Source organism: Triturus cristatus, chromosome 9, assembly GCF_964204655.1.
Source record: "Triturus cristatus chromosome 9, aTriCri1.1, whole genome shotgun sequence".
In the NCBI taxonomy this organism is placed as follows: Eukaryota; Metazoa; Chordata; class Amphibia; order Caudata; family Salamandridae; genus Triturus; species Triturus cristatus.
Window position 1 is genome coordinate 637,841,682 of NC_140592.1, and position 26,379 is coordinate 637,868,060.

Genomic DNA, 26,379 nt, shown 5'->3' on the forward strand with positions numbered 1-26,379 from the left:
GGATTTACACACATAATTTATCATTTTATGGGGGTTAAACTAAAAATGGCTATGTGGCCGGTCCTGACCTGTAGGAGATCGCTGTTTATGTAATTTCTTAAGTATACCAACGAATATTGGAAAAAGGTCAGCCTGTGAAGTCGTTTTACAAATAATATGTATTTAGAAGGCGGCCAAGATTTATTGCACCTGAACAGCTAGGTATTTGTAAAAGATTGAGACCGGAGAGGAAACATGCCATCCTTAGGCATTCAATGCCATGAGACGAAAAAATAGGCTGAGCATGCCTGTGAGCCATATAAATTCATAAGACTGCAGTTTCAAAATGAAACTTAAACCTAAATGCCTACTTAATGTCAGACAGGAGAGGAAATATTCCTGGAACTAGCCTCAATTACCAATTCATGCCGTAATTTAAAAATGCAACAGCACTGAAACTTTGATATTGAGAAAAACGTAGAGCCGAATGAGCCACTGTAAAACATCTGATCATACACCGCAGGAAACATCAGAATCATGGTCTGATATAGACTAGTGATGACAAGGATAACTCAGACCTTAAGAATCGCAAACCACATTTGAAACAAGTTTGGAAACCCTTGTGACCTAAAACCTAATTTTCCCAACGTACAATATTATGGAAAGAGAAAAGAATATGCCCATTTTGGGTTTTTTAAAAGTAAAATGGAGATAATTAATATTAAGAAACCATAATAATTCCTCCCGGAGCCAAGACCAACAAAGCAATCGCACACAATGTTAGCGATCTCCCAAGCTAGTCTAGAAATGATTGGGATTTGCTTAAAATCAAACCATAACTGAATATTTGGGTGTTGGTTTCGAGAGTCTGGAAATGGAATGAAAACATCCTGCATACCACATTGAGACTACTTTCGAAACTATCGAGCCAAACCACAGATGTCTGGCTTGGTCTGCAATGACGTTATCAAATGCTGGAAATAAAGTGTGCTTCTTGATGAAAAATGGAACTATGGGAGGGTGGCGGTGACCACACCAATTTGCTTCAGTTGCCAATTATTTGCAGTTTTTTTAAGCAACGTAAGAGCCCTAGTTTAGGAAGGAACGATGCTGATGGTAAACTGGTGATGTTTTGAAGTGAAGAAAATCTGGTGAGTACATAGTCTTCTCTGCGAGCAGGAGGTGCAAAGGTTTGGGGGTCACTTCCTCCTCTTCCTCGCTGGAGGCACAGCTTTGTTTCATGATTCTATTATGTAGTCTGCTGAACCTCCGAGCTTTAATGCTGAAAGAAAATGAGAAGTCAAATGAGCAAAAGCAGATATATGGAAGCAAAGAGCAAAAATAACCAAGCGTGGACTAAAAAAATGTGTTTGGAGGAGAGGCAGGGTATGATATATTTTATTTTTTATTTTTTGCTGAGCAGAGCAGAGAACAAGAAAATAGTATTACATTAGTCAGAAGAAAAAAGGACAACCATTAACTGTCCATATTTGACGCAAATATACAATTCAGCAGCTGAAAACCTTTAAAAAAAAAACAGGAAAGAACACACCCTGAAATAAATAAATAAATAAATAAATAGCTAGAAGTCCGGCACACCATAAATTCATAAACATCTGAAGCAATTACATCTTCCATTTCCTAAAATACCCAAAAAGTGGCTTGTGCCTGATGAGCAAGAAAATGAAAAGTGGATTCAATTGGATTCTCTACAATCTTCCTCAAGTACAGGATTTTATCAATAAAACTATGCGATGGATTCCCCCCCCCCCCCCCCCCATTATGTAGGGGCTTAAAGTGCAACATATTAAAGTGCTAAAGTGCTTAAAGTGCTATGGTGCTAAAATACTAAACTTTCAATGATACATCCAAGTTGTCGAAAAGCCTCCAAACTTCTATAAATTTTTTTGTTGCCCCAACCCGTTTAGCGTAAACTTCCTCAAATCTCCTTACCCTAGACATTTTATTTATCCATTTGGGATAAGATGGAATTTCTTTCCATCTCCAGTTTTGGAGAATTAACGAGCGTGCTACTAAGGAGCAAATTGAAATGCACGCCTCCTCGGTCCTGGTCAAATCTGACCTAACTTTAGAGAGCCCAAAGAGAGCCACTTCTGTCTCGGGGTTAATCTTTTTTTTTATAGCCTGGCTCATTGCTAAAAAAATGTTATTCCAAAAGGCTTCAAGCTTTGGACATGTAAAAAATATATGGAGCCAATCTCCTTTGCCAAGGGACAGGCATCGAAAACATTTATTCTCCACTTCCGCATGACATTTATTTAGTTTTTTCGGGGTATAGTAGGTCAGCCACCGAGACAAAAAGGCCATTCTTTTAAAATTAGCTGCTCTCGGGCCTTACTTCCTAGCCGGGCTATTACCTGCCATTTCGGATGAGAGAAGGAACAATTAGTCTCCCGGGTTATTTTTTCCCAAAATTCCTCAACCAGGGGGAGAGCCTTGTGTTTCATCAATAAGGAGTACCAATTTCCTACTCCCTTTAATTTTATTTTATATAAAGCATTTATCATAGAATTTGGGACCCCGCTTAGCAGGGAATTCTGTTTTTTAATAAAATTCACTAACTGTATGTATTCCAGGTACCCTGGCTTAATTTGGTTCCCTGTTCTACCTAGGACTCCTTCCCAAGAAATTACTGTATTTACAATAAGGAGAGGGCCGAGATTTTCAAAGCCAATGTCCTTCCATCTCTTTAAACGACTGTAATGAATTTGTAGGCCAAACCCCCTACATTCCTCTAATTTTAGAAAAGCAAACCCTGACGAGTTTGCCTGTTTAAAAAAAGACTGGAGTCGATCAGCAAAGTCACGGATAGTCTTATAGCGGGACTTTTTTGGAAGTTTGGATGTTTTTAAAAAAATTGTAATTTGTGTGACGGACTCTCCAATCATTTTTTCAGGAAAATATGTATCCATCCACTCACAGGGTTCCAGTAAACGAGCTGTTAGATCTAATAAAGCTGCGTCGTAGTAAGAACGGATATTAGGTAGTGCCAAGCCCCCTTGATTTGACTCCAATTGTAATATGGGCAGTTTAACCCTGGACGCTTTTTTATTCCAAACAGATTCCCTAAACATTGAGTCAATTTCTTTAAAATATTTAACGTTGGTTTTTAAGGGTACATTAATAAACAGAAATGTTAAAAGTGGAAGAATTGACGTCTTTAAGAGTGCTACACAACCGACCAAGGACAGAGGTAGAAGCATCCACTTATCCAATAGGGTTTTTATTTTATTTTGCATTGCCAGGTAATTCAAGTTAAAAAGTTGTTCTATACGGGTTGAAACATAAATACCCAGATATCTTATCGGCTCTTCTTTCAAAGCCTGAATTCTTAAAGTCGAGGGTAGGAGGTTACAATCTGTATTAAGCACAAGAATCTCAGTTTTATTTTGATTTATTTTATAGCCTCCTATTTGTTTGAATTTTCTGAATTCTAAAAGAGCTTCCTCAACGATCTGTTTATCGGGACAGAGATACATAATTATGTCGTCCGCAATTCTTTTTAACTTGGACATCCCTTCGCACGGGGCTCTAATCAGGGGATTTCTGCGGATTCTTACTGCTGGGGGTTCGATGAAAAAAGTAAAGAGTAGAGGTGACAACGGACACCCTTGTCTAGTGCCGCAGTTTATTTCGACACTCCCTATTGACTCTCCATTGACTATCACCTGGGCTTGAGCACCTTGGTAAATATTTTTCAGAATATTTAGTATTTGAACCGGGATGCCAAATTTACCGAGACCATAAAAAAAGTGCATCCCAATTTACCAGGTCGAAAGCTTTTTCAGCGTCGACCATAGTAATAATGGTAGGTATTTTATTGTTTGTTAGATAGTCAAGAGCTTGGATTAAAAACCCAGTGTTAGTGGACATGGACCTTCCAGCTACAAACCCGGTTTGATCACAGTGAATTAGCTTCTGGGCGATGGGGGTAAAGCGTAGTGCCCAAATTTTCATTAGTATTTTAAGATCCGCATTAAGAAGACTGATAGGCCTATACAAATTGACATCTTTCCTGTTTTTCCCTTTTTTGACAAAACTAACCAGTATGGATTCCTTAAAACTTGGTGGAACACAACCTCCCTGAGTGATCTTATTAAAAAGGTTTACTAGAAAAGGGGTCAGCTCTCTAATAAAAGTTTTATAAAATTCAATTGGAAGTCCGTCGGTTCCACAAGCTTTCGCTCCTGCCATCGATTTATTACTTTAATAATTTATTCTTCAGAAATATCTAGCCGGAGCTGTTCCGCCATTCACCCTGGAAGAGTGGGAAGCTCGACCTCCTCAAAATAGTTATTGATTTGATTCACTCCAGCTTCATATCTAGTAGTGTATAATTGAGAATAATGTTCTAAAAAAACTTGCGCTATATCCTCTTTACCTGTTAAAGTCATTCCTGTTTTGGGGTCTGTGATTTACGTATTAGTGGCTGCTACCTGTTTAGTTTTAGTTCTACCGGCAAGCATCTTGCCAACCATCTGGCTCTCCTCGTACACTCGCTGTAGATATGTTTTGGAGCTGGCAATTTCCTCCAAAATGAAAAACTCCTTTAATCCGTTTTTGGCCCTATCTAGCTTTGCTTTAGTATCTCCCATCCCCACAGGCTAGGCATATCTTAATTTAGTAGCTTCTGCTACTGCCTGCTGGAGTTTTAAAATGTTCTCTTTCCTCAGTTTGACTTGGGAGGCAGATAGTGTAATCAATTGCCCACGAAGGGCTGCCTTAAATCCCCCCCACACTGAGAAAATTTCTGCAGTGTTCTCATTGATCTTAAAAAATTCGGCAATCCAGTCCTTATTGTCGGCCACCCATTGGGGGTCCTGCAGGAGGAGACGATCCATCTGCCACCTGGATCTTTGCCTCCTGCTTGCCCCTATTTCCATATAAAGTTTAATAAAGGAATGGTCCGAAAATGGATTGATATCTATGTCAGAGGTTGTACTGCCCAAGGATTTTGATGTTAAAAAGAAATCAATTCGAGAAGCCGTGTGGAATTGATTCGAATAACAAGTAAATTCCAATTTCGATGGATTAGTTACACGCCATGGATCCATCAAAATATGTTCCTGTCTTAAAATCTCGGTCATCTTTTTTGTTTTGGGTTTGAGCTCTTTTTTATTTTTATTTGAGGTATCTTTCTTCAAATCCTGAATATAGTTAAAATCACCTCCCATAATTATTTTCCCAGATACCCCCCTAAGTAGCTCAATAATTCTGAATAGGGCGGTAGTATCATCCACAATAGGACCATAAAATGCAGTATCATGCCATTTAATTTAGCCTCGACCCATATCCATCTCCCCTGGGGATCTCTCCTTACTTGAGCAATTTCCCAGGGAAGACCCCTAGAAAAATATATTACTACTCCTCTCTTAGCCAGTCCTGCAGAAGCATAAAAGGCATGCGGATACCATCTGGGGAGAAATATTCTTGGAGCGTTGGTTTTTAAATGGGTCTCCTGTAGAAATAATACTTGGGGTGAAAAAGAAGTTAACCATCTAATTAGAGCTCCATATTTTTGTTTGTTTGTTCAAAATCCCGTTTACGTTGAGCGAGAAAATACAGCACTCGTCATTTCTGGCCCTGAAACTGTAAGCCTTGCAAATTGCATCAATATTACACATACTCATGCCCCTTGTTTTCCCCTTCAAAATCCTGCTACTGCTCATTTTACAACTGCTTTCACCCCCTCCTTTGAGGCCTCTCCCTCGCCCTACCCTCCCTCTCTCGACCCCCCCCTCGGAAAAGGTGAACCACCACACTAGCCATCTCCCCCCCGCTACTTTAATGGGTGCCATGGAACTGCACCAAGGGTGCCATCCACCCCCCCACAAAGCGATGCTGTTATACAACCAATCTAGGAAATTCGAAGCCATCTAAACATCGATGAGAAGAAGAAGCATACATATTTTTTGTTAAATCATTGTGTACTCGAAATTTCCTTAAGAAGATCCTGCGCATCTTCTAGATTGGTAAACAGATGGAATTTCCCTTTGACCAGGACGCGCAGTTTCGACTGTTGGGCAATTGACGACTGTGCGCCCTGGGCTTTGAACAAAAAAAGCAGCTTGACAAATTCTTTGCGTCTCCAAACCGCAGCTGCGGACATGTCAGGAAAAATTCTGAAGTTAGAAGTTTTGTTCACTGTAAATTGTCTTTGTTGGATAGCTTTGGACAATATCCTCTCTTTAATTCGAAAGTCAGCGAAGTTGACCAGGATGGTACGAGGGCCGCTCGTGCTTGGCAGAGGATGGAACGGAACTCTATGAGCCCTGGTAATAGTTAGGTCGCCGCTAAACTCGGGGAGGACTTTATCCTTAACAAAGGATTCTACCCATTGCGGTATCTGGGCTCCTTCTATTTTCTCGGGAACTCCCACTAAACGCAGGTTGGAATGACGTGAGTAATTTTCCAACTCCTCAAGCTTATTTTCTAGCGAGCTCTTAACTTTAGTGACTTCGCGCACTTTAGTAAGCAAACCTGTCATCTGGTCCTCTAATTGAGAAATCCTAGACTCAGTTTCCTTTATCTTAACTGGAAGACAAGCCACTGCCTCTTCAATCTTTCCTAGGCGGAGATGAAGAGAAGCAATTTCATTCTCCTGTGACCGCTTCATATCTCTTATTTCATCGAGTATGAGGTTGAGCAGCGTTTTAATGTCTAATTGTTTTGTGTTATCAGCCTCTGTTGAATCATCAATTGGCGTTTCATCAGAATCTGGGGCTAAGTCGAAGGTTGAAGATTGAAGAGTAACGGGAACCTTCTGCACTTTCTCTTTGAAGACCGATTGTAACGTTTCTAAGGTCTTTGATTTCTGGACTGAAACCTTGTGTTGAAGTACCTGAACCAGAGGCTCAGATGCTGGGACCGAGTTGGTGTCCAACAAAATCGAATCCTGATCCGGCTGGGAGTGTAACTGCAATGCTGATGCTTCCGCAGGCGTGGGGACGGGAATCGAAGAATTAGTATTCAATTCTTGTATCATATAGTTTGGAGCTGATGAGATTTGGGCGTATGGAGACACTGGTGAGGCAGAGGAGGCAACAGGCGACGATGATGAGCTCAGATCGAGTGGAAGTTGGATCGGGTTAGCAAGATCGATGGCCGCTGCCTGAAGTGAATCAGGCTGAGGAGGGACCGACTGTAGTAGCTTTTTCATGAAAAGGGGAAACTCCTTATCACCCTTACCCTCCTCCTTACTACTCTCGACAGGTAAAGTCGCAGAGTTGTCCACTTTTAATCTGCCCGAATCGCCGGATTCATTTGTTGGTAACAAGGGGGAAATTCTGGCTCCCTGGCTGGTTCCAGAGAGCTCCACCGCCTGATCATCTTCTGAGCTCTCAAAGCTGAAATTATGAACAGGGCGATTCCCCAGAGGTGCTGATCTTCCTACCCCAGCAGACAACGCCTTTGCCTGTGACTGTGCCTGGCGAGTCTTGGCCTTAAGGCCAGTTACCGAATCAACTTTGGAGACTAAATTATTTTGTTTATTATGTCTCCCCATCGTCGGGTCCTGAGAGAGTATTTACTGTGGACTAGATTGCGCTGCCTGAACTAGGGCTTCTCCTTTTTTTTGGGGGGGGGGGGAAGGGGGGGATAAACTGTCACCACTGCTTGATCCTTCAAATTAACTTACTGCTCCTCACCTCACTTCCCGGCCTCCTCACCTCGCCTCTCTTTTGCCTCCGTCCGTCGCCTTCTTCATACTCCCACCAGGTTAGGCGCAGTATTATTTGTCGGTCTTAGCCTCCTCCTCCTCTCGCACCACCGCCGGCCGAAAAGAAAGAGCAGAAGTCTTGCAGAAGTCTTATTATTTTTTTAATTCAATTATGCTCCAAATCTGCTACAAATGCAGGTCGCTGCTGGCCGTGAAACGTGTGGGACACCGGATCGATTCGGGTCTTTTCAGACAGTTTAAGCCGTTATCGTGGACGCCGAGACTGCTTCACTATCGCCATTGTTGGGGGGTGGGGGGCGTGGTCACGTGCTACTACACGGAGGCGTGGTTCTCCGTCATGCCGCTCCACCCAATAGGCTGAGAATCTCACCGAGGCAGAGTATGATATGCTGAACATTTTCCTAGACAGCTAAAATAACACAGAAGTTCTGTATTAAGCAAGAAAACAATCAGAGAACAATGAAGACAGACAATGGCTGATTAGAAGTGCGACAGACAATTGTCATCCTTGTGCAAAAACCTGTTTGCACAGGTATCACAATCATAAGTAGTGTGCTGTTTATCTCACCCCATCACATACAGTAAGTACCTGATGTGGTAAGCCAGCTGACATCACCCTTTTATTTAGGGAGGTCGAGCCAGCTGGAATTTGCCGAGGGAAAAATGCCTGACATATACCAGGAAATGCAAATTGCGGCATGGTCCCCAGCAAATCCACGTCATGGCCCATTTTAAGACCAAAACTCCTGATAGCCGAAATGTAGCACAAGCAATAAACCATGAACACAGGTGTATCAGCTTCTATTGGGTGCAATAATTTCTGTAGACCTCGATGTGACACTCTTAATCACCTCTATAGAGGAAAGGATGAACTTGCGTAGTTATGGGACATAGATAGAAACAGAGCAGTATTCTGTTTGACACTGTTGATCGAGCAAAATCAGACAAAACATTTATATTGCTGTTCTTTTTGATAAACAAGTTTTATTGGAGATTTTGAAAACACAGCAAAAGAAAACATTGCGCCTGACAAACCACCACTGTACAATCACACAGAGTGAGATCACTCCCCCCTCCTCCCCACCCGAAGCCCCGTCCCCCGCCCCTACCCCCCCAAAGCGCCCAATCAAAATACATTGCCCAACCATTTCCCCCATCCCTACGATATTTCTTGGGGCAGCCCCTCGCCTGATAGAGAGTTCGTTCCTGGGCCGCACACCAGTCCACACCAGCACTCCATTTGGCCAAAGTAGGCGGTCGTGGGTGTTTCCATGCCGCTGCAATGTCTCTTTTTGCCACCATAAACGCTGTCATAAGAAACAGCTTCTCTGCGCGGGTGCCATGTAGACCATCTGTGATGCCCAGCAGGGCGTGTCTAGGGTTGTGTGGTACCTCCCAGCCCAACACCTCCGTGAGGTCAGCTTCTATGCCCCTCCAGTAATCTCCTCGGTCCGGACAGGACCACACCATATGGATAAAGTCGGCCGGGTCAAAGCCACAGCGGGGGCAAGATGCGTCAACAGAGAGGCCCGCGCAGTGTAGACGTGCCGGTGTGAGGTATGCAGTGTGGAGATAGTATATTTGAATCAGCCGCAACTTGGCGGAGGCCGTCACCAGCCGGGGGGCCTTAAGGGCGTCCCTCCAATCCACCTCATCCAAGGGTCCCACCCAACCCTCCCATCTTTCCCTCAGGCCATCCTGAACCGCGGGGGTATTGTTAATAAGAGAGCGGTGTATACGGGAAATACCCCCCCTCCCCAGGTTACCCAGCAAGACCTGAGCTTCCGGGGGACTGTGGTCTGGCAATCGAACATCTAGAGGAGTATAGGTGCGTATGGCATGGCGCAGCTGGAGGTACTTATAAAATTGTGACGAGTGAAGGGAGAAGCGTTCCTGCAGCTCTGCGTATGAGCACATGCGCCCCCCCCGCCAGACGTCCCCCAGCTGGGAGATGCCGAGCAGGTCCCATGACCGAAAGCCCTCCAAGGCAGTAACGTCCCGCAACCGCGCCCCGTGCCAAAGGGGAGTGGCGCGAGTCAGCCGTACGGTCCACCGGGTATGGCGAAGCGCCGCTCACCAGGCCAAGAAGACCGCCCTAGTGATTCCGGGGCAGGAAGCGGGGATGGGAGCTCCGTATAGGCGATCCAAAATGCAGGGGAAACCCAAATCGGCTAGCTCCACCCTGTAGGCCGGGTCGGACCATCCCCCGCCGAACCAATCGTGAATGACGAGAAGGCGAGTGGCCAAATAGTAGAGGTAGAGGTTGGTCATACCGAACCCTCCATCAAAGGTGGGTAGACGACACGTCGACAAAGCCAGCCGTGGCCTCCCACCGCCCCAGAGGAATCGAGTCGCCAACCCGTCCATCTCGCGGAACCAAGGCCTCGGAAAGGACACGGGGGTATTTTATAATATATAGAGGAACCGGGGGAGGATCATCATTTTGTAGAGTGCCACCCTCCCCAGCGGATTGAGTGGGAGCGGTTGCCAGCGCGCCAGGTCAGCCTTGGCCTTTTTGACCAGGGGAGCCACGTTAAGGGCCCAGCTCAGTTCCGGGAGCAGGGAGACCCAGATACCCAGGTATTTAAAAGACAGCCGGCGGAGGGGAATCCTGTCCTGCCAGTCAAAGCATTCCCGGGAGGGGTGCAGAGGCACAAGGACCGATTTATGCGGGATTAAATAGAGGCCAGACGCACGGCCAAAAAGGCCCAAGAGATGGAGGGCACGGGCCGGGTCGCCAAGGTACAACAACACGTCGTCTGCATAAAGGGCTATCCTGTCGGGCGCAAGGCCCGGCCACTCCCAGCCCCGAAAAAGAGGGTCCGCGCGGACCAGGGCAGCAAGGGGTTCCATGGCGAGGGCAAAGAGGAAAGGCGACAGTGGGCACCCCTGCCGCGTCCCCCGGCCGATCCGAAACGGCTTCGACAACGCCCCGTTAACTAGCACTCGGGCACGAGGACGTGCGTAGAGCACCCGCACCATTCCGACAAATTTGGGGCCGAAACCCATATGAGTCAGGACCTCAAATAGATAGGGCCACCCAACCGAATCAAACGCCTTCTCGAAGTCGGCGAGTAGGAGCGTGAGATATGGGGATATGCGGTGGCGATGAGCCAGGGCCACGTGAAGTCGACGGAGGCAGTGGCGGGTACCGCGGTCCGGCATGAAGCCACATTGGTCCGGATGCACCAGGCTGGACAGAAAGGGCCGAAGCCTCTGTGCCAGGACCGCCGCGTAGAGTTTGATGTCTGTATTGATGAGGGAGATCGGCTGGTAAGCTGACCTGTCACAAGAGGGCGGTGCGGACTTGGGCAGAACCACAATCGTGGCCACATCGGCCTCTGGGCGGAAGGAGCCGCGTTCAACCGCCTCAGCATAAAGGGCGCTCAACCGAGGGGTCAGAAGGTCCTTATAGGCGGCGTAAAACTCTTGCGGGAATCCGTCCGGTCCCGGGGTCTTCCCCGCCGATGTGCGCCCGATCGCCTCCCCAATCTCCTCCAGAGAGATGGGCACCTCCAGACTGTCCCAGTCACTGGACCGAAGACAAGGAAGTTTTAAATTGTGAGCTGCAATCAGCGAAGCTAGGGATAAGTCCGACGCCCGGGCCCGGTACAGCCGAGCGTAGTATTGAGCGAAGGCATTTGCCATGGCCACGGAGGTGGACTGAAGCTGGCCTTCTGAGTCCGTGACCGCCGGGATGATGCGTGACGCCCCGGGGTAGGTGACCAGCCGGTGCAGCAGAGCCCCATTCTTGTCACCCCACCCGTAGACCCTCGCCACCGAGGACTGCCAAAGAAGCTTAGCCGCATCCATTGACCGCTGGCGAATCTCTTCCCGCAGAAGCCGCAGCTGACGATCTAAGGCCGGATCCCCATCCGCGGATAGAGATTGCTCCAGACGTAACGCCCGGGCCTCGCAGGCAGTGAGTTGCTGAAGCTGCGTCTGGCGGTGCCGCACCACCAACGCCTTGGCGACCCCCCTGATGGTTGCCTTACCCGCCTCCCAGAGGGTGCCCGCCGAGGAGACTGACCCATCGTTGTCACCAAAGTACTGCGCCAGCGCGGACCCTACCTCCTTGCAAAGTCTTTTATCCCGGAGAAACCAGGCGTTGAAGCGCCACATCTGACGGGCCCCTTGGGGCGGGGGCCCCAGACCCAGGAGGACAGGGGAATGATCGGATATCCCTCTGGGAAGAATGCGAACATCTTGGATGCCCGCACACTCGGTGGATGGGACAAGGATTGCGTCAATCCGCGCATGAGTGTGGTGGGCGGCCGAAGTGTGGGTGTATTGCCGCGCGCGCGGATGCCAGACACGCCAGGCGTCACACAAGCCCTGAGCCTCCGCCCACCCCACCAGCTGTCTAGCCCGTGCGGCGCGGGGCGTCGAGACCGGGCCCGAAGAATCAAGCAGCGGGGCAGAGACAGCGTTGAAGTCTCCACCCAGAACAACAGCACCCGGCGGGAGAGCGGCCAGCAGGGACGCAGCATGGGATAATGCTTGGGCCAGCCCGGTGGGCGGCGCGTATAGCGACAGAAAAGTAAGCGGCCGACCTTCCAGCGTGCCACTGACAGCGATCTCCATCCCCTGGGGGTCACGGGCCACCCGGGTAAAGACAAAGGAAACAGAACGGCGCAGCAGGACGGCGACCCCCCGAGACCCGCGAGAGAATCCCGAGTGCCACACCCGGTCGTACCCGTATCTGGCCAGGAAGGGACACCTCTCGCCCAGCAGGTGGGTCTCCTGAAGAAGAAGCACGTCGATCTCATTGCGTTGAGCATATTTAAGGACTGCAGTGCGCTTGAGTCTATCCAGTAGACCATTCACGTTCCATGACAAAATGCGCATATGAGCCTTGGAGGGGAGATCAGACATGGGAGCGATAGGAGCAGTGCACGCCAGAGAGGAAGCGGCCAGAAGAAGCCAGGACCACGGGTCCTGCACCAGGGAGGGGCAATGGACCGCGCATGAGGGCAAGCGGCGGCGGGGCCCGCACGGGTGAGTGCAGGGAGGGGCACAGCAGTGTATCGAGTGTGGTGCAGTAACAGACGCCCAGATAAAACCAAATCCAACCCAAACAAAGCAATCCCCCAAGAAGAAACGGCCAACAGGCCCCCAACCCCAGACCCCCACCCCCCACCCTACACTTCAAAACGGAAGCATCTGTCGCCCAAACAACCCAACAGTTACAAGACCCCAAGCCTAGATGCTCAGGTGTAAAGAGCGTAGTGGACCCCTCCAGAAGTACAGATTTCAGTGATACGTCCTAGGTATTTGCGAGAAAGCGTAGGAGTGCAGAGCCACCTCCTCCCTTCCCTCAAATAAGGTTGTCACCTCTCCCCGTAGAAACTTGGATCAGACAACAAGTTACATGGCGGGACTACGGGAGAGGTCAGACAAGTCAGACTGTATAGTGAGGGGGGCGGGAGATCCCCCCGGCCTGGGTGACAGGCAGCGCCGGGGTCCCCCAGCCACATGAGACGATGCCCCAGAGGAGGCCGAGGAGTCTCTCACACGTCTCTCAGGAGCATTGGCAGACCGGGCCCGGGTCGTCGCCCCTCCGTGGCGCAGCCAGGATTGCGTGCGTTTCCTGCGCCGTGGTCGTCGGGTGCCAAGTACCTCCCTGCCCCGGGCACCCGCAGTGGACGATATCGCCGCGGTTTGGCGCAGAGGCTTTTCCTCCGTGAGCCAGGTCCAGGCTGCCCGAGGGGTATCAAAGAACAGAGTCTTGTCCTGGAAGACAACACGAAGGCGGGCCGGGAATTGGAGCTGGTACTGAAGACCCAGGGAGCGCAGCTTTTGCTTCACCTCTGTGTAGGAGCGGCGCTGCTCCTGGACCTCTTGGGTGTAGTCCAGAAAGACCATAATGGTGTGGTTGTTAAAAGTCAAGGGGCCACGCACTCGCGCCTCCCGCAGGATAGCGTCTCTGTCCCTAAAGTTGAGGATCCGCAGGATAAACGGGCGCGGGGGAGCCCCGACAGGAGGCTTGGCCGCCAGAGACCGGTGCGCCCTCTCCACCACAAACCAGGTCGACAACCCGGTCTCCGGCATCCAGGACTTGAACCATTGCTCGAGGAAGTCGTCGGCGCGGCCAGATTCCACTCCCTCCGGAAAGCCCACCAGGCGAAGGTTGTTGCGACGGGCACGATTTTCGGCATCCTCTGCCCGCCTGTGCAGTTCTTTAGAATGGGTTGTGAGTTCTCTGACCTGGTCCTGCAGCAGGTGAATGTCGTCCTCCGCTGTGGATATCCGGGACTATGCCTCCGTAATGCGGGCCGTGGCGTTGCGGAGATCCTGCCGCAGGAGCGCAACATCGACCTTCACCTCGCCAACCATCCCCCCCAGGGAGGTACGGGAGGCATCAATGGCCTGAAGGATGACGGCCAAGTCTTTGTTGGGGGCCGGAGCCCACCCCCCACCCGGAGGGTCCGAGCTGGCAAACTGGTCGATCCTCGTCTGATGGGACGTACCCGGCAGCTTGGGGCCTTTCTCCTTGCCCATGGCGGACCGAAGGAGTATAGGCCCGATCCGGGAGGGGACCCCGGAGGGCAGCCGGCGACTCCCGCTCTGCGAACAGTGCACTTCCCCGCACCAGGTCAACAAGGGATGAGGTCGAGGATAAGGGCACGGGCACCACCCAGCCGCTTCGTCGGGACCGGACCAGGCGGGAGCCTCAAGCCAGAACGCCCACCCGGCATCCAACGGTTAGCTGCGGGGGGCCACCGAGGCGTCGTCCGGTCAGGACAGCAGGAGACTCCAGGGCCGACAGCCCAGCCCCCTCCCAGATCCGGGGGCAAGATGCGGCACCGGAGAGGGCGCGACGGGGGGGCCCTCTCCCCGCCGGCAATGGTCCCGGGGCAGTGACGCAGGGCCGCGGGGGGTCACCACAGCAGTCCGCACAGGTTGGCGCCAAAAAGAGATGAGTGTTCCAAGCGCTGCACCCCCCGGTCACCCCACCGGGAGTCCGCCAGGAGAAAGCAACAGGGGGGGCCAACAGGGGGGTTCCCACGCAGGCAGCCACAACGCGACAGCTCCGTCCCACCAGCCTGGGTCTCTCCGCGCGGGCCGGCCTGCCCACCGACGAGGGCCTCGCCACTCCCAAGAAGCGCCCCTCCAGCTTCACCCGTCCCAGCTCACCTCGAAGTCACCGCCATCTGGGGCCCGGATCACAGCTCCTCCGGGCGTGCCACCGACAGCTCCTCTCTCCCGTGTCACCCTCGGACTCCGGCAGTCAGGGACTCAGCAGGGGGGCACAGCGGGGCGGTCAGGGCCCAAGAGGTGACAGCAGGGCCAAGCGGCCGGAGAGAACGGGGACAAGCAGGCACCGACCCCCAGACGGCCCAGCGCCGCCGAGGCGAATGCGGGTCGACCTCCCCGCCGAATAGAGCCCCTCCTCCGCCAGGCGAGCGCCGGTAGTCCTCAGCATGGGCAGGGCAGCCAGCGACAAGCATGGGGCCCGCGCCCCTCGTGGTGCGCCGGGGCCTCACGCAGCGAACAGCGCCGCACACAGAACCGGAGGGACGCAGCCAGGCGCCGGCGCGGCTCACGGGCCGTCTAACTCCACCGCGGAGGTGCCGGATTCAGTGAAACTCCTGGGGTAGGGCTTCGGTTTCCCCACCCATGCCGGTCTGCAGATGGGACCTAGGACGGCATCCACGGGTAAGGATCAGCGCTGAGGGGTCCGGCAGCAAAGAGCCTCACTCTGTTGCGGCCATCTTGGCCAGCGCCACCTAGCGCACCGCTTATATTGCTGTTCTTATTTTATTTTTCGGATATGGCATGTTTGTTTATTTATCATTAAAAATGTATTGCATTAATCCTACAGAATACAATAAAAATAACGTAGTCAACATAAATATAAAATGACAACTTTAAAAAGTACTGGATACATGTATGTTAAAAAAGAAATGGAAAAGTATGACTAAACATTACTGAGCATAAAAAGGCTAACGCTTTATAGACATTATCTATAAATGTTAGCACCATTGTCTTTGATTTTGAAACAATATCTAACAGCCTCTAGAGTATATCTTATTTTTGCTTCGTTAAAAACCGGTCGCAAGTAGAATTTTCTTAAATATAAAATTTTAGGGCAGATACATGTTTAGGATAGTCTATAATACCATTCATGTAATTCTGTTTATTATCATTTTCCTTGCTCTGATCATTTCACTTGAAATGACACCTTCTACCTATAGGATAGGTATCTTTATGGTGACTATTTGTCTTAGCATTTAAACTGTAGGTACCTAGACAACTAGTAATGGGACTGAAAAACGGCATCTATAGCTGCTAATTTTAGAGCTTTGTGTGCTGGTACCACGTAGTAGTGCACTTTTGTTGGCATAGTCCCCCCTATGTATGCACTAACTCACGCTTCACTTCTCAAAAAAGGCAGAATCTACATGAGTTTTCAGTCTGTAGTTGAGAGGTCAGTGGTAAGTCGTGGATAACGGGATTGATACAATAGATTTAGAGTAACAGAATGAAAAAAAGGTAACTTTATTCTAATCGGTTGTCCTGGCTCTTTCCTATTCACAAGTTCTGGACATATTCCGCAACAACTGAAAATGATAAAGGTGGGAGAAGGCAACATCTGCATCTTAGGCTTCGGCAAGCAGGTTGTGCATTGCTCCTAGAGGAAACCAAAAGAGGTTAGTGTTGGTGGAGTGCGTGTGGGGAAGCCTAGCACATACGCATATGTCTTTGATGAACAAGTTAATTACCTTCGGTAGCACTCTTTTGCATAGAGACTCTATATAATCACAAATTCCTCACCTTTTGAGTATTCTCCTGACGTCAAACTGGATGCGAAATCATTTGAGCAGTACCACTGCGAGCCGGTACAGCACAGATGCAGGTCCACTCCAGAAATGACACAAGGGACTTATATAGGTGCCACTCCCGTGCATGGATGTAAGTTGACTTATATTCCTAAATTAGACTCATGTAGCAAAGCAGGTTATTTCTTACATTGTCCTCATGAACAACATTCTCCAAGTTGTGACCTTTTGCATACATTTGCATGCACAACATTGTTGGATTCGTTTCTAAGAAACTGAACTTGTTTTACATCTAGCTTTGCACAACATTATCACAACGCCCTGAACATCATGTACAAGCTCTCGTTCTTTACTGCGTACAAATGTCAGCACTATCTTCATCCACAAGGCGACACGACTATCTATATATCCACAACATCACTAATCTATGGGTGTATCACGAGGCTGCTTTCTATTATAAAAGATGAGCATCCTGATAGATTAGTAGAGGAGGTACTTCCACTGACACCGAAGGTCCGTGCATGCTGAGAGATCACCACGCAGCGGCCTGACATCTCGTGAGGGGTGTCCAACTCATGACCAAGATGGGGTCCTCACTCTTTCCCATCAGTTAATGGGGTTGGATCGTCCCTTGGGGGGGATGCATGGCTTCCCACCTACATACACTCTAGGTACTCCTTGAACCCGTCGGAATCCAGCCGGATAACCGTCCGGTTTCAATTCCGACCGGCTGATACATAATCAGCGGGTCAGAATTGAAACCGACAATGGGCAGAGGCTTTCCGACCTCCATCATAATCGGCCCCTTAGAGTAGGGTTTGCATCGTAGAAGTACGCCAGATTACCGCCTTGTTTATATGCCTGCATATATATATTGTTTTAACACCATGGTAGAACTCTACCTACTATTTACGCTTCCGGCGCATGTAATCACGTTTATCTGCTTCTGTCTCCTAATCATTGCAGCACACATATTTTATGCAAGAATAACGTTGGTTTAATAAATATTATTGAAAACGTCCCATTGTATATTCTCTGTATATTTCTCTGAGAATAAGTGAGCATGAGTGACTGAGCGAAAGGTTCTTTACTGTTTCCATGATCCCAGAGGGATTAGGGTTGTCATGTTCAGTGGTTGCAAGAAACCATTTGCTCCCTGGTTAGGTTAGGAGGGCTTACGGTTGCATTGTGAGCTAGCTGGTCTATAGGCCAACACATCCTTTGGGGGTGTCTGGAATCAGTCTTGACACCAAGCCCTTAGTTTATATTGTCCAAAGTTTATATTGTCCACACAATGTGCAGGTCCTATGGACTGGTAGGAACTACACGACAATTAGCTGCGAACGTTGGTTAGACACTTATGTAATGGTCAAATCTGAGTAGTTCAGTCGTGCTTTCTCAGAGACCCTTACTCACATTCTTACCGGAGACTTCCGTAGTGGGAAGAGAAACAAATCCGCCTTAGCTGAGTAGGTATGCCCTATGTATTGGCTACAGGTTAAATCAAGCTTGAAGGATTAGAAGTTCCCACATTGTGCAAACCATATCTCTATAAAAGTTGATAAAATACTACCTCTCTAAACAATGACTGAAGAAGACAAAAACGTTGGAGAACAGGTAGATACACTGAATATTTCAGAGAACTGCATACAAGCAGTTACCATGAAACTGTTACAACATGGCCTCTCGGCGACGGGAGGAGAGGTTACCTTTGTGGTCTAGGCACACAAAGCATTCAGAACAGAGGTATTCTATTCATGGGTTAAATTTCCACCTGCAGATCCACACACACGGTCATGATTATATTGAAGATGAACCACCTAATGAGTATTTTCCATACATGGATTTAAAAGTCCCATTAAATTACCAAGAGCACATTAAAACCACACGCGTCTACGACAGGTATCAGCCTGCAAACAGTGAATGCAAATATGGGAAAGGTTCCCACCAGTCGGGAGCAAATCCCATTCTGGCTAGCACAAAAAACAGCACAGCTTGAAGCAGTTTTTCTCCAAAAAGGCTCGCAGGGAAAACACAGAATACTGACAATTTGCTTGCTAATGGGGATGGCTCCCCTCATATAAGATTGCGCGACTTGGGGCACAGTCTTCGCTGCCGTATACAACAGAACACATAGTACCCATTCAACAGCAGTCATACCAGAAGTACTGAAACAAATTCAGATTGAGTACAGGTCAGAGCCTGCCTTAGATCTGGGAATCAAACTGGTGGGCAACTTTGCCCAAGTATCGACAATTATGTTGAGTAACATAAAAGGTGAGGCAGCAGCGGTAGCTATACGCCAACGCCTGGGAAATTCACCCCTGCACAACAGGAGAGAGAATTTCCTAAGATTATCAAAGAAACATATGCCTCTTTAGGCAGAGATAATCTGGGAGCCAAACTGGCAAACCGCCTAACGCTTAATGGAAGTAAAACAGGTTCTCTTGCTGGGATCCGACACCTTCTTTTGGTCTCAGAACTGGTGGCCTCTGGACATGGTAACTCTCCCCACTCCAGTGCATAAAGTCAAAAATCTTGGCTTCATCTTTGACGAAAGACTTACCTTTCAACATCAAATTAATAAAGTCATCTCTCAGGTTTATTTAACACTAAAGTTTATCCGGAAAGTGAGATCATTCATCTCCCCAGATGCAGTAACAACACTGGTGACAAGCTTAGCAATGGCCAGATTGGACTACGGAAATGCCCTTTACCTGGGCCTTCAGAAACAGTGCTTGCTTAAACTGCAGCGGGTACAAAATGCTGCAGCCAGGATGCTGCTGAACATTCCTAAGTTACAGTCTGTGTGCCACGGCTTAAAAAAACTCAATTGTCTCCAGGTAAAAAAGAGGTCAGAATTCAAAGCTCTATGTCTAGCGTATAAAGCTGTACATGGAACAGGACCTGCGTACCTGAAACAGCACTTCTCATGGTATCATCCTTGTAGAACGCTTCGCTCAGCGCACAGCAAACTTCTCCAGACACCTAAATTCAGGAAAGTTTGATGGGGAGGAAGCAGCTTCCTCCTGAACACCGTAAAACTGTTGAACGTGCTCCCTTTAGCCATAAAAAACTGCCCAACATTGCTCTCTTTCAGAAAGGCACTGAAAAATGGTGCTTTTTCAAACTAAATCCTACCTCCTACTGTTCATTGCTGGCACAGACTCCTCCGCTGCAGTGCCTAGACGCCCCTGGGCATTCGAGCGCTATATAAATTTCAAAATCAAATCAAGAGTAGTTCTGAAAAGGATAACTCTAAACAAGCACCCAATTCTTCAAAAAAGAAATGGGATAATAAACAAAAACATACAAAACAAAACACAGTCAAGGAGTGGGTCTCCTCAACAGGAACACACCGAACAACAATATAATCTACAAAACCGTGACAATTATAGAAAACCTGACATGTATCAGGATACTGATACATGTTCATCTCGGTCCTTTCAGGAAACACCCAAAAAGCGATTGGGGAGAGACGGACGGTCAGAATATAGATCGGAAGAGCGAATCAAGCCGAAAAAGGAGACACATTGCACTTCGGACTACATCATTAAACAAGAAGACAAACACAGGACTTCAAAACCTCAATTTAAAAAGATGAAAGTGGCCAGGATTAAAATTAGACATGCCCAAGCTATTGAGGACTCTGCTTCTGACCAGGGAATGGGCAGTGACGATGGTGGACAGCGTGGCAGAAGTCACCATAGCTCTTCAGAACCTGATATACTTTCTTGGGGTAGTAGCGCTGAGTGAGCATATAACGGTGGAATCCCTGGATACAAGGGTAAGTGTCCCATATCGTTTATACAAAATAACACTCCAACTGGAGGGGGAAATACCCAGGAAAATAAAGGGTCTTTTTTGGGAGAACTTGACCTATGGTTATGACATTCTTTTGGCCAAGGCACAGAGAACCAACAGCAAATTGGCTTTGACTTGTGTGCAGATTGTTAGACTTGGGATCTTAATGAGATTCTTAGACTTGGGATCTTAATCAATCAGTCAATCAGGGTTGGTAAAGCGCAGCTACTCACTTGTGAGGGTCTTATGGCGCTGGAGTCAGGGGGCGGCTCCGCTGAATGCTGGGGTCATCCAAAAAGCAGAGTCTTGAGGTCCTTCCTGAACTGGGGCAATGAGGGAGATTGCCGGAGGGTGTTATAGGCTTTGGCTGCGAGGTAGGAGAAGGACCTTCCTCCCGTTCCAGTCTTGCTGATACGTGGGGTGTCTTTTGGGTGCGTGGAAGGTGAGGCGCTTGTTCAGGTATGTGGGTCCAGTGTTATGAACGGCCTTGTATGCGTGGTTGAGGAGTTTGAAGGTTATTCTTCTTTCGACTGGAAGCCAGTGGAGATAGCAGGGGTGTTGGGTGATGTGACTGCGACGGGGGATGTCGAGGATCAGTATGGCTGCAGCTTTCTGGGCAGTCTGGCGGTTCATTGTGAGCGATAGGTTTAGTATGATGCTGAGGTTTCATGCGTGGTCTGTCGGCGGAGGGCCACCAGGAGTCGTTCCATGTGGAGGGATGGAGCCAAGGATGGGGACTTATGCCTTTCTTGAGTTGAGTTTCAGGCAGCTGTTCTTCATTCAGTTGGTGATGGCTTTCATCCGTTCTTGGAAGTTGTGCCTGGTGATATTGGGTTCATTGGTGAACAATGGTTCCCTTGGGTAGAAACAATGCGTATTGTAGTTAGCCGTAGTTACTTCAGCATAACATATAATACATTTCTGAAAGCAAAAACATTTCTTGAACAAAAGGGGAAAGAGGAACAAGAACACAGAGAAAGGATTTTCATTGATTTATGTATCAGAATTGATAACATTCGATAAACAGAAACACATTGCAGAATTTTATACTTCAAAATTCATACAGTGATACACAATAGTGAGATAGTGGTGCTCAGTGGTGATATAAATACATAGTGCAGTGAGGTGAGGGTGGGAGGATGTGGTTTGTTTTTGAAAGGCCAGATTCAAAATGCAGTAACAAGTAAGTTAAACAAATTAAATAGTTGGTAACAACTATGTCCTGCAATCTGTGCCAGAATAGATCGTCGACATTTCAACCCTATGGGCGCTTGGTGGAGTGTCACAAGCGGGTCTTTATCAGGACTGTGGAGGAGGAGGCACTAGGATTTCAAGGGCGGTCAAGGCAAATTGATTGGAGGGGTATGGTTATTCTAACAGGATGTCAACTGTGAAATTAATTGCACAGAAGATCAAAGAATGATTGTTTTCTTGGGCTGGTAACACGAAACACTGGTTCGTGTTTCGTGAGGACTCCGTGTTGAAACGTCGACGATCTATTGTGGCACAGATTGCAGGACATAGTTGTTACCAACTATTTAATTTGTTTAACTTACTTGTTACTGCATTTTGAATCTGGCCTTTCAAAAACAAACCACATCCCCCCACCCTCACCTCACTGCACTATGTATTTATATCACCACTGAGCACCACTATCTCACTATTGTGTATCACTGTATGAATTTGGAAGTATAAAATTCTGCAATGTGTTTCTGTTTATCGAATGTTATCAATTCTGATACATAAATCAATGAAAATCCTTTCTCTGTGTTCTTGTTCCTCTTTCCCCTTTTGTTCAAGAAATGTTTTTGCTTTCAGAAATGTATTATATGTTATGCTGAAGTAACTACGGCTAACTACAATACGCATTGTTTTTACCCAAGGGAACTATTGTTCTTTATACGTTAAATACCCAGGTTCCTAGGGACACAGGGTCACCCCATTGTGTTAATAAATAGGGTTCATTGGTGAGGGAGAGGATCCACAGTTGCTCTCTGTCCGTTGCAAGAGGTAGGGAGGGAGTCTGACCCGCTGAGTTCTGCCGGTGAGGAAGGAGCGGATCCAGTCGAGGGCCTTGCAGCGGATGCCGGCGTCATGGAGACCGGTGGCTAGGGTGGGGTGGAAGAGGGTGTTGAATGCAGCCGAGAGGTCCAGGAGGAGGAGGGCTTTGTTTCGCCCTGGTCCAGGAGGGAGTGGATGTCGCCGGTGGCTGCGAGAAGGGCGGTCTCTGTGCTGTTTTGCTAGCTGGGCGTTGACGGCCTTTTCAATGACCTTGTCTACGAAGGGAAGCAGGGAGATGGGCCTGAAGTTCTTGAGCTCCATCGGGTCCGTGCAGGGTTTCTTCAGGAGGGGGTTGACTCCTGCGTATTTGAAGTCCTCAGGGAATTGGAGGTCTCAAAGGAGCAGTTGTTTGTCCGACGTAGTTCGGGTGCGATGGCAAAGTCTGCTCTGTGGAAGATGCGGTGTGGGCAGAGGTCTGGGGGTGCTCTGGAGTGGATTTTCATGGCCTTCAAGGTGTTTTCTGTCGTGAGCGGGGTCCATTTGAGCAGGGTCTGTTGGGTGGAGTTGCACGAGAGGGGAGCTGAAGCGGTGAGGTGGTCTTGGTTGTTGAAGTTGTCGCAGATCATCTAGATCTTGTGATGGAAGAAGGTGTTGAGTCTGTTGCAGAGGTCTTGGGAGGGTGGGACGTCTGTTGTTTCTCTGCAGGGTTTGGTGAATTCCTTGATGATGGAGAAGAGTTCTTTGGTGTAGTGTGCTTTGGTGAGGATTCTGTCTTGGAGGGATTTCTTCCTTGTGGATTTGATTTGATGAGTTGGTGTGTGGTGGTGGCTGCTTTGTAGGCGACGCGTGTTTCCGGGGTTTTGTTGTTTCTCCATGTCTTTTCTAGTTGTCTGCAGTAGGGTCTGGATCTTGGAGTGCAAGGGTGAGCAGCTTGCTTTCTTGATGTGTCTTACGTTAGCTTTCTTGAGGGGGGGCAAGTGTGTTGGCGCAGTTCATGATCCAGCAGTGGAGGTTGCGTGCTGTGGTGTTTGCATCTGACATAGTCGATGTTGGGGTGTTGACGAGGGGGGAGGTGAGTTGGTCTTCGGTGACTATGTTCCAGCTTCTGCAGGGGAGGTGGTGGGCATGCTTGTGTACGATGGGCTTTTCGAAGGAGAAGTGGATGCAGGGGTGATCTGTCCAGATAAGTCCTGTGGTGTGGCTGTAAGACGCTGTTTCCTCCGGTGAAGACGGGGTCGAATGTGTGTCCTGCTGTGTGCGTGCGGGCAGTGACTAGTTGTTTCAGTCCTATGTTGGCACGGTTGTCCAAGAAAGAGGCGGTATTTGAGTCGTCGTGGTTAACCAGGTGGAAGATTAGGTCTCTGAGTAGGAGTAGGAAGGCAATGTCAGGCGAGTGGGTGTTGAGAAGGTCCCAGATTTCAATGGCGTGCTTGTGCAGGGAATGTAGGTTGAGGAGGATGCAATTGAGTGGTTTGTGAGCGGTGATGTCCAGTAGGTTGGGAGATGCTGCTGGAGTATGGTGGGTGAAGGTGCGGCGGCAGCGTAGACAGGAGAGTAGGCCGTGGGTATTGTTTAGTGTCAAGAGCTAGCAGTTTGTTTTGCGTCTGGGGTTGAGATTGTGGAGGTTGCTCGAGGAGTAGCGGTGGTGGGTCAGAGGCCCAGGGTCCCTGGCGCTGGTCGCCTTTGGCACGCCCGCTGCAAACCAGCGGCGCACCCGCTGAGTGCTGCCATGCAGAGGCAGCCATTCAGTAGGGATTGAGGGGAGGGTGGTTCAGCTGGGAGGCAGCAGCGGGAAGGACACACTGGAGGGGAGAGGGGCAGTGGGGGCAGCAGCAGCGGTGGGGGAATACGAAGGAAAGTTTCAGGAGACTGAGGAGAGTGAGCAGTGAAAAAGTTAAAAGTGACAGAAGGGCAAAACAAAAGAAAGAGAAAAAGAGGGCACAAAAGGAAAGAGGCAAAGAGAGGCAGAGGCAGAACAGCAGAATGCTCTCCCACTAGACCACCAGGAATGAGGAGCAGGCAGGAGCCTGCGGGTGGAGGAGGGCCTCGGACATCCTACAAACACAGAGCTTAGGGGCAAGCACTTAGTGGTGGAGATGTGGGGGGAGCAGTCACACTGACCAGGTCAGTGGTCTTGCTCTAATAAGTATTAATTAATAGATCCTGATTCATACAACAGGGAGGATGGGAGGGTCTGTGAGGAATCAGCGGTTAGATAGATTTGCTGCCAGAAAGAGCGTTACCGAAGGTAAGTAACTTGCTCTTCTGATAAAGACTTCTAACTGCAGATTCTTCACCTTTTGAATAGGTAACAGAGCAGTACCTATTAGAAGTTGGGTCTGTGAATTGGCTCAAAACAAGACGTCCTGTAGGACAGAGCAGGCGAAATGTCCCAATCGGCGAACCTTGCTGTCCGGACAGTGGTGCTTTGTGAAGGTATGAAACTATGCCCTCAGAACCACCTAGCAGATGTCTGGGACAGGAATTCTGTATTCCAATTCTGTGGTAGTAGCGTTGGTGCTGGTGGAATGGGCTTGCATACCGTCTGGAGGCTGCTTTTTGGCCAGTGCATAGCAGATCTTGATGCAGAGTATGATCCATCGGGAGATGGTGCCCTTCTGCAAGGCCATGCCTTTTTTTGCTCCAATGAACCCCACAGAATGCCAACATGGTGATAGTTTGACATGGAATGGTGTCACAACTTTTGGTAAGAGGATGCTCGCGACCACAGAACCAGCTTGTCTAGGAATAGATGGTATACAGTGGGTTAATCGAAAGAGCCTGAAGCTCACTCACTTGCCGATCCAAGGTGATTGTGATGAGGGACACCATCTTGAGGGTGAAGAGCCGTAAGGGACAGCTGTAAAGTGGCTCAAAGGGAGTGCACATAAGATGTGTGAGGACCAAGTTAAGGTTTCACTGCAGCAAGACGAAAGGAGAGGGAGAAAAAAATTGTTGGAGACCTTTCAAAAAAGGCATTGAAAACGGTGACTTAAACAATGAGGGCTTGTCCGGCTACTGCAAAAAGGCAAAAAGAGCCCAAAGGTACCCCTGACCAGTGCCCAAAGCAAACCCTTGTTGAGCAAGAGACAAAACAAACAACAGAACGTCAGAAAGTCAGCCTGGAGAGGTTCAATCTGGGGTCCGCCGCACCAAACCACAACATTTTTCCCACAACATGCATATGCAGTTTCTGTAGAGGGATGCTTGTCTGCCAGGATGACACCAATCACCTCCAGTGGAAGGTTGAATGTGTTCAGCTGTTGCTGCTCAATCTGAATGCATGAAACTGGAGAATGTGAAGGCCTGCAGTCCTCTCGGAGGGTTAGCCTGATCGGAGAATACCATTCTCCTTGTACAAAATTCGGGGCCACTAGAATGACTTGGGCCAGGTCGTTACTGATCTTCTTCATATCTTGGGGGCTAAAAAGTACTGGTGGGCAGGTGTTCAGAAGTCTTAAGTTCTACTCTAGGCAGAATGCATCTCCTAGCAAGAGGGTCCTTGGATACAACAAAGCGCTGAACTGCTGACATTGCCCGTTCTCAGCGGTAGTTAACAGATTGAGCAAAGGTTCTCCCTATTCGCAGAAGAGACCTTGCACCACCTTCGGGTGTCACTACCATTCGTGATCGGCTAAGCGCTAAAAGCCGAGTTAAAAGATCCTGCCAGGTGGTTCACCTTAAGAAGATCCCTTTATTATCTAGCAATTTCCAGAGGTGAAGTGCCTCCAGGCACTGGGCCCAGGACCCCCACACCTCACTGCTTATTGCAATGAAATATGGAGATGCTGTTGTCCATCAGCACCTATACCAACCTCCCTGGACTTTGGCACATTGATAGTGACCCCAAAAATGACAGGAGGTTCACTGTAGTCTGAAGATGGTTGACGAACAGGCAGTCGTGTATGTAGGGTACAACTGGGACCCCTGGCCTCTGAAGGTATGCTGTTAGCACCACCGTCATGTTTGTGAAAGCCCAGGACTGGTAACACTAAAGGGGAGCACATAACTGAAAATGTTTCTGTACCCCCACTGGCTGCAGGAAGAGCTGATGGACCTGCAGAACTCTGAATATGGAAATAGGCATCCAGCAGGTCCAACACCACCATCCAG

The 26,379-nt window shown here is 48.7% G+C and overlaps 1 protein-coding gene across 1 annotated transcript in view; it reads right to left on the bottom strand.

Annotated features, from left to right (window-relative positions):
- Positions 1-728: 728 nt before the first annotated feature.
- Positions 729-26,379, bottom strand: part of MEIOSIN (meiosis initiator) — a 2,478,810-nt gene continuing 2,453,159 nt past the window's right edge. Inside the window, exon 14 of the mRNA XM_085627965.1 lies at positions 729-1,261. Within this exon, the coding sequence (XP_085484091.1) occupies positions 1,069-1,261 (193 nt within the window). The 3' untranslated portion in view covers positions 729-1,068. The remainder of the gene's footprint in view (positions 1,262-26,379) is intronic.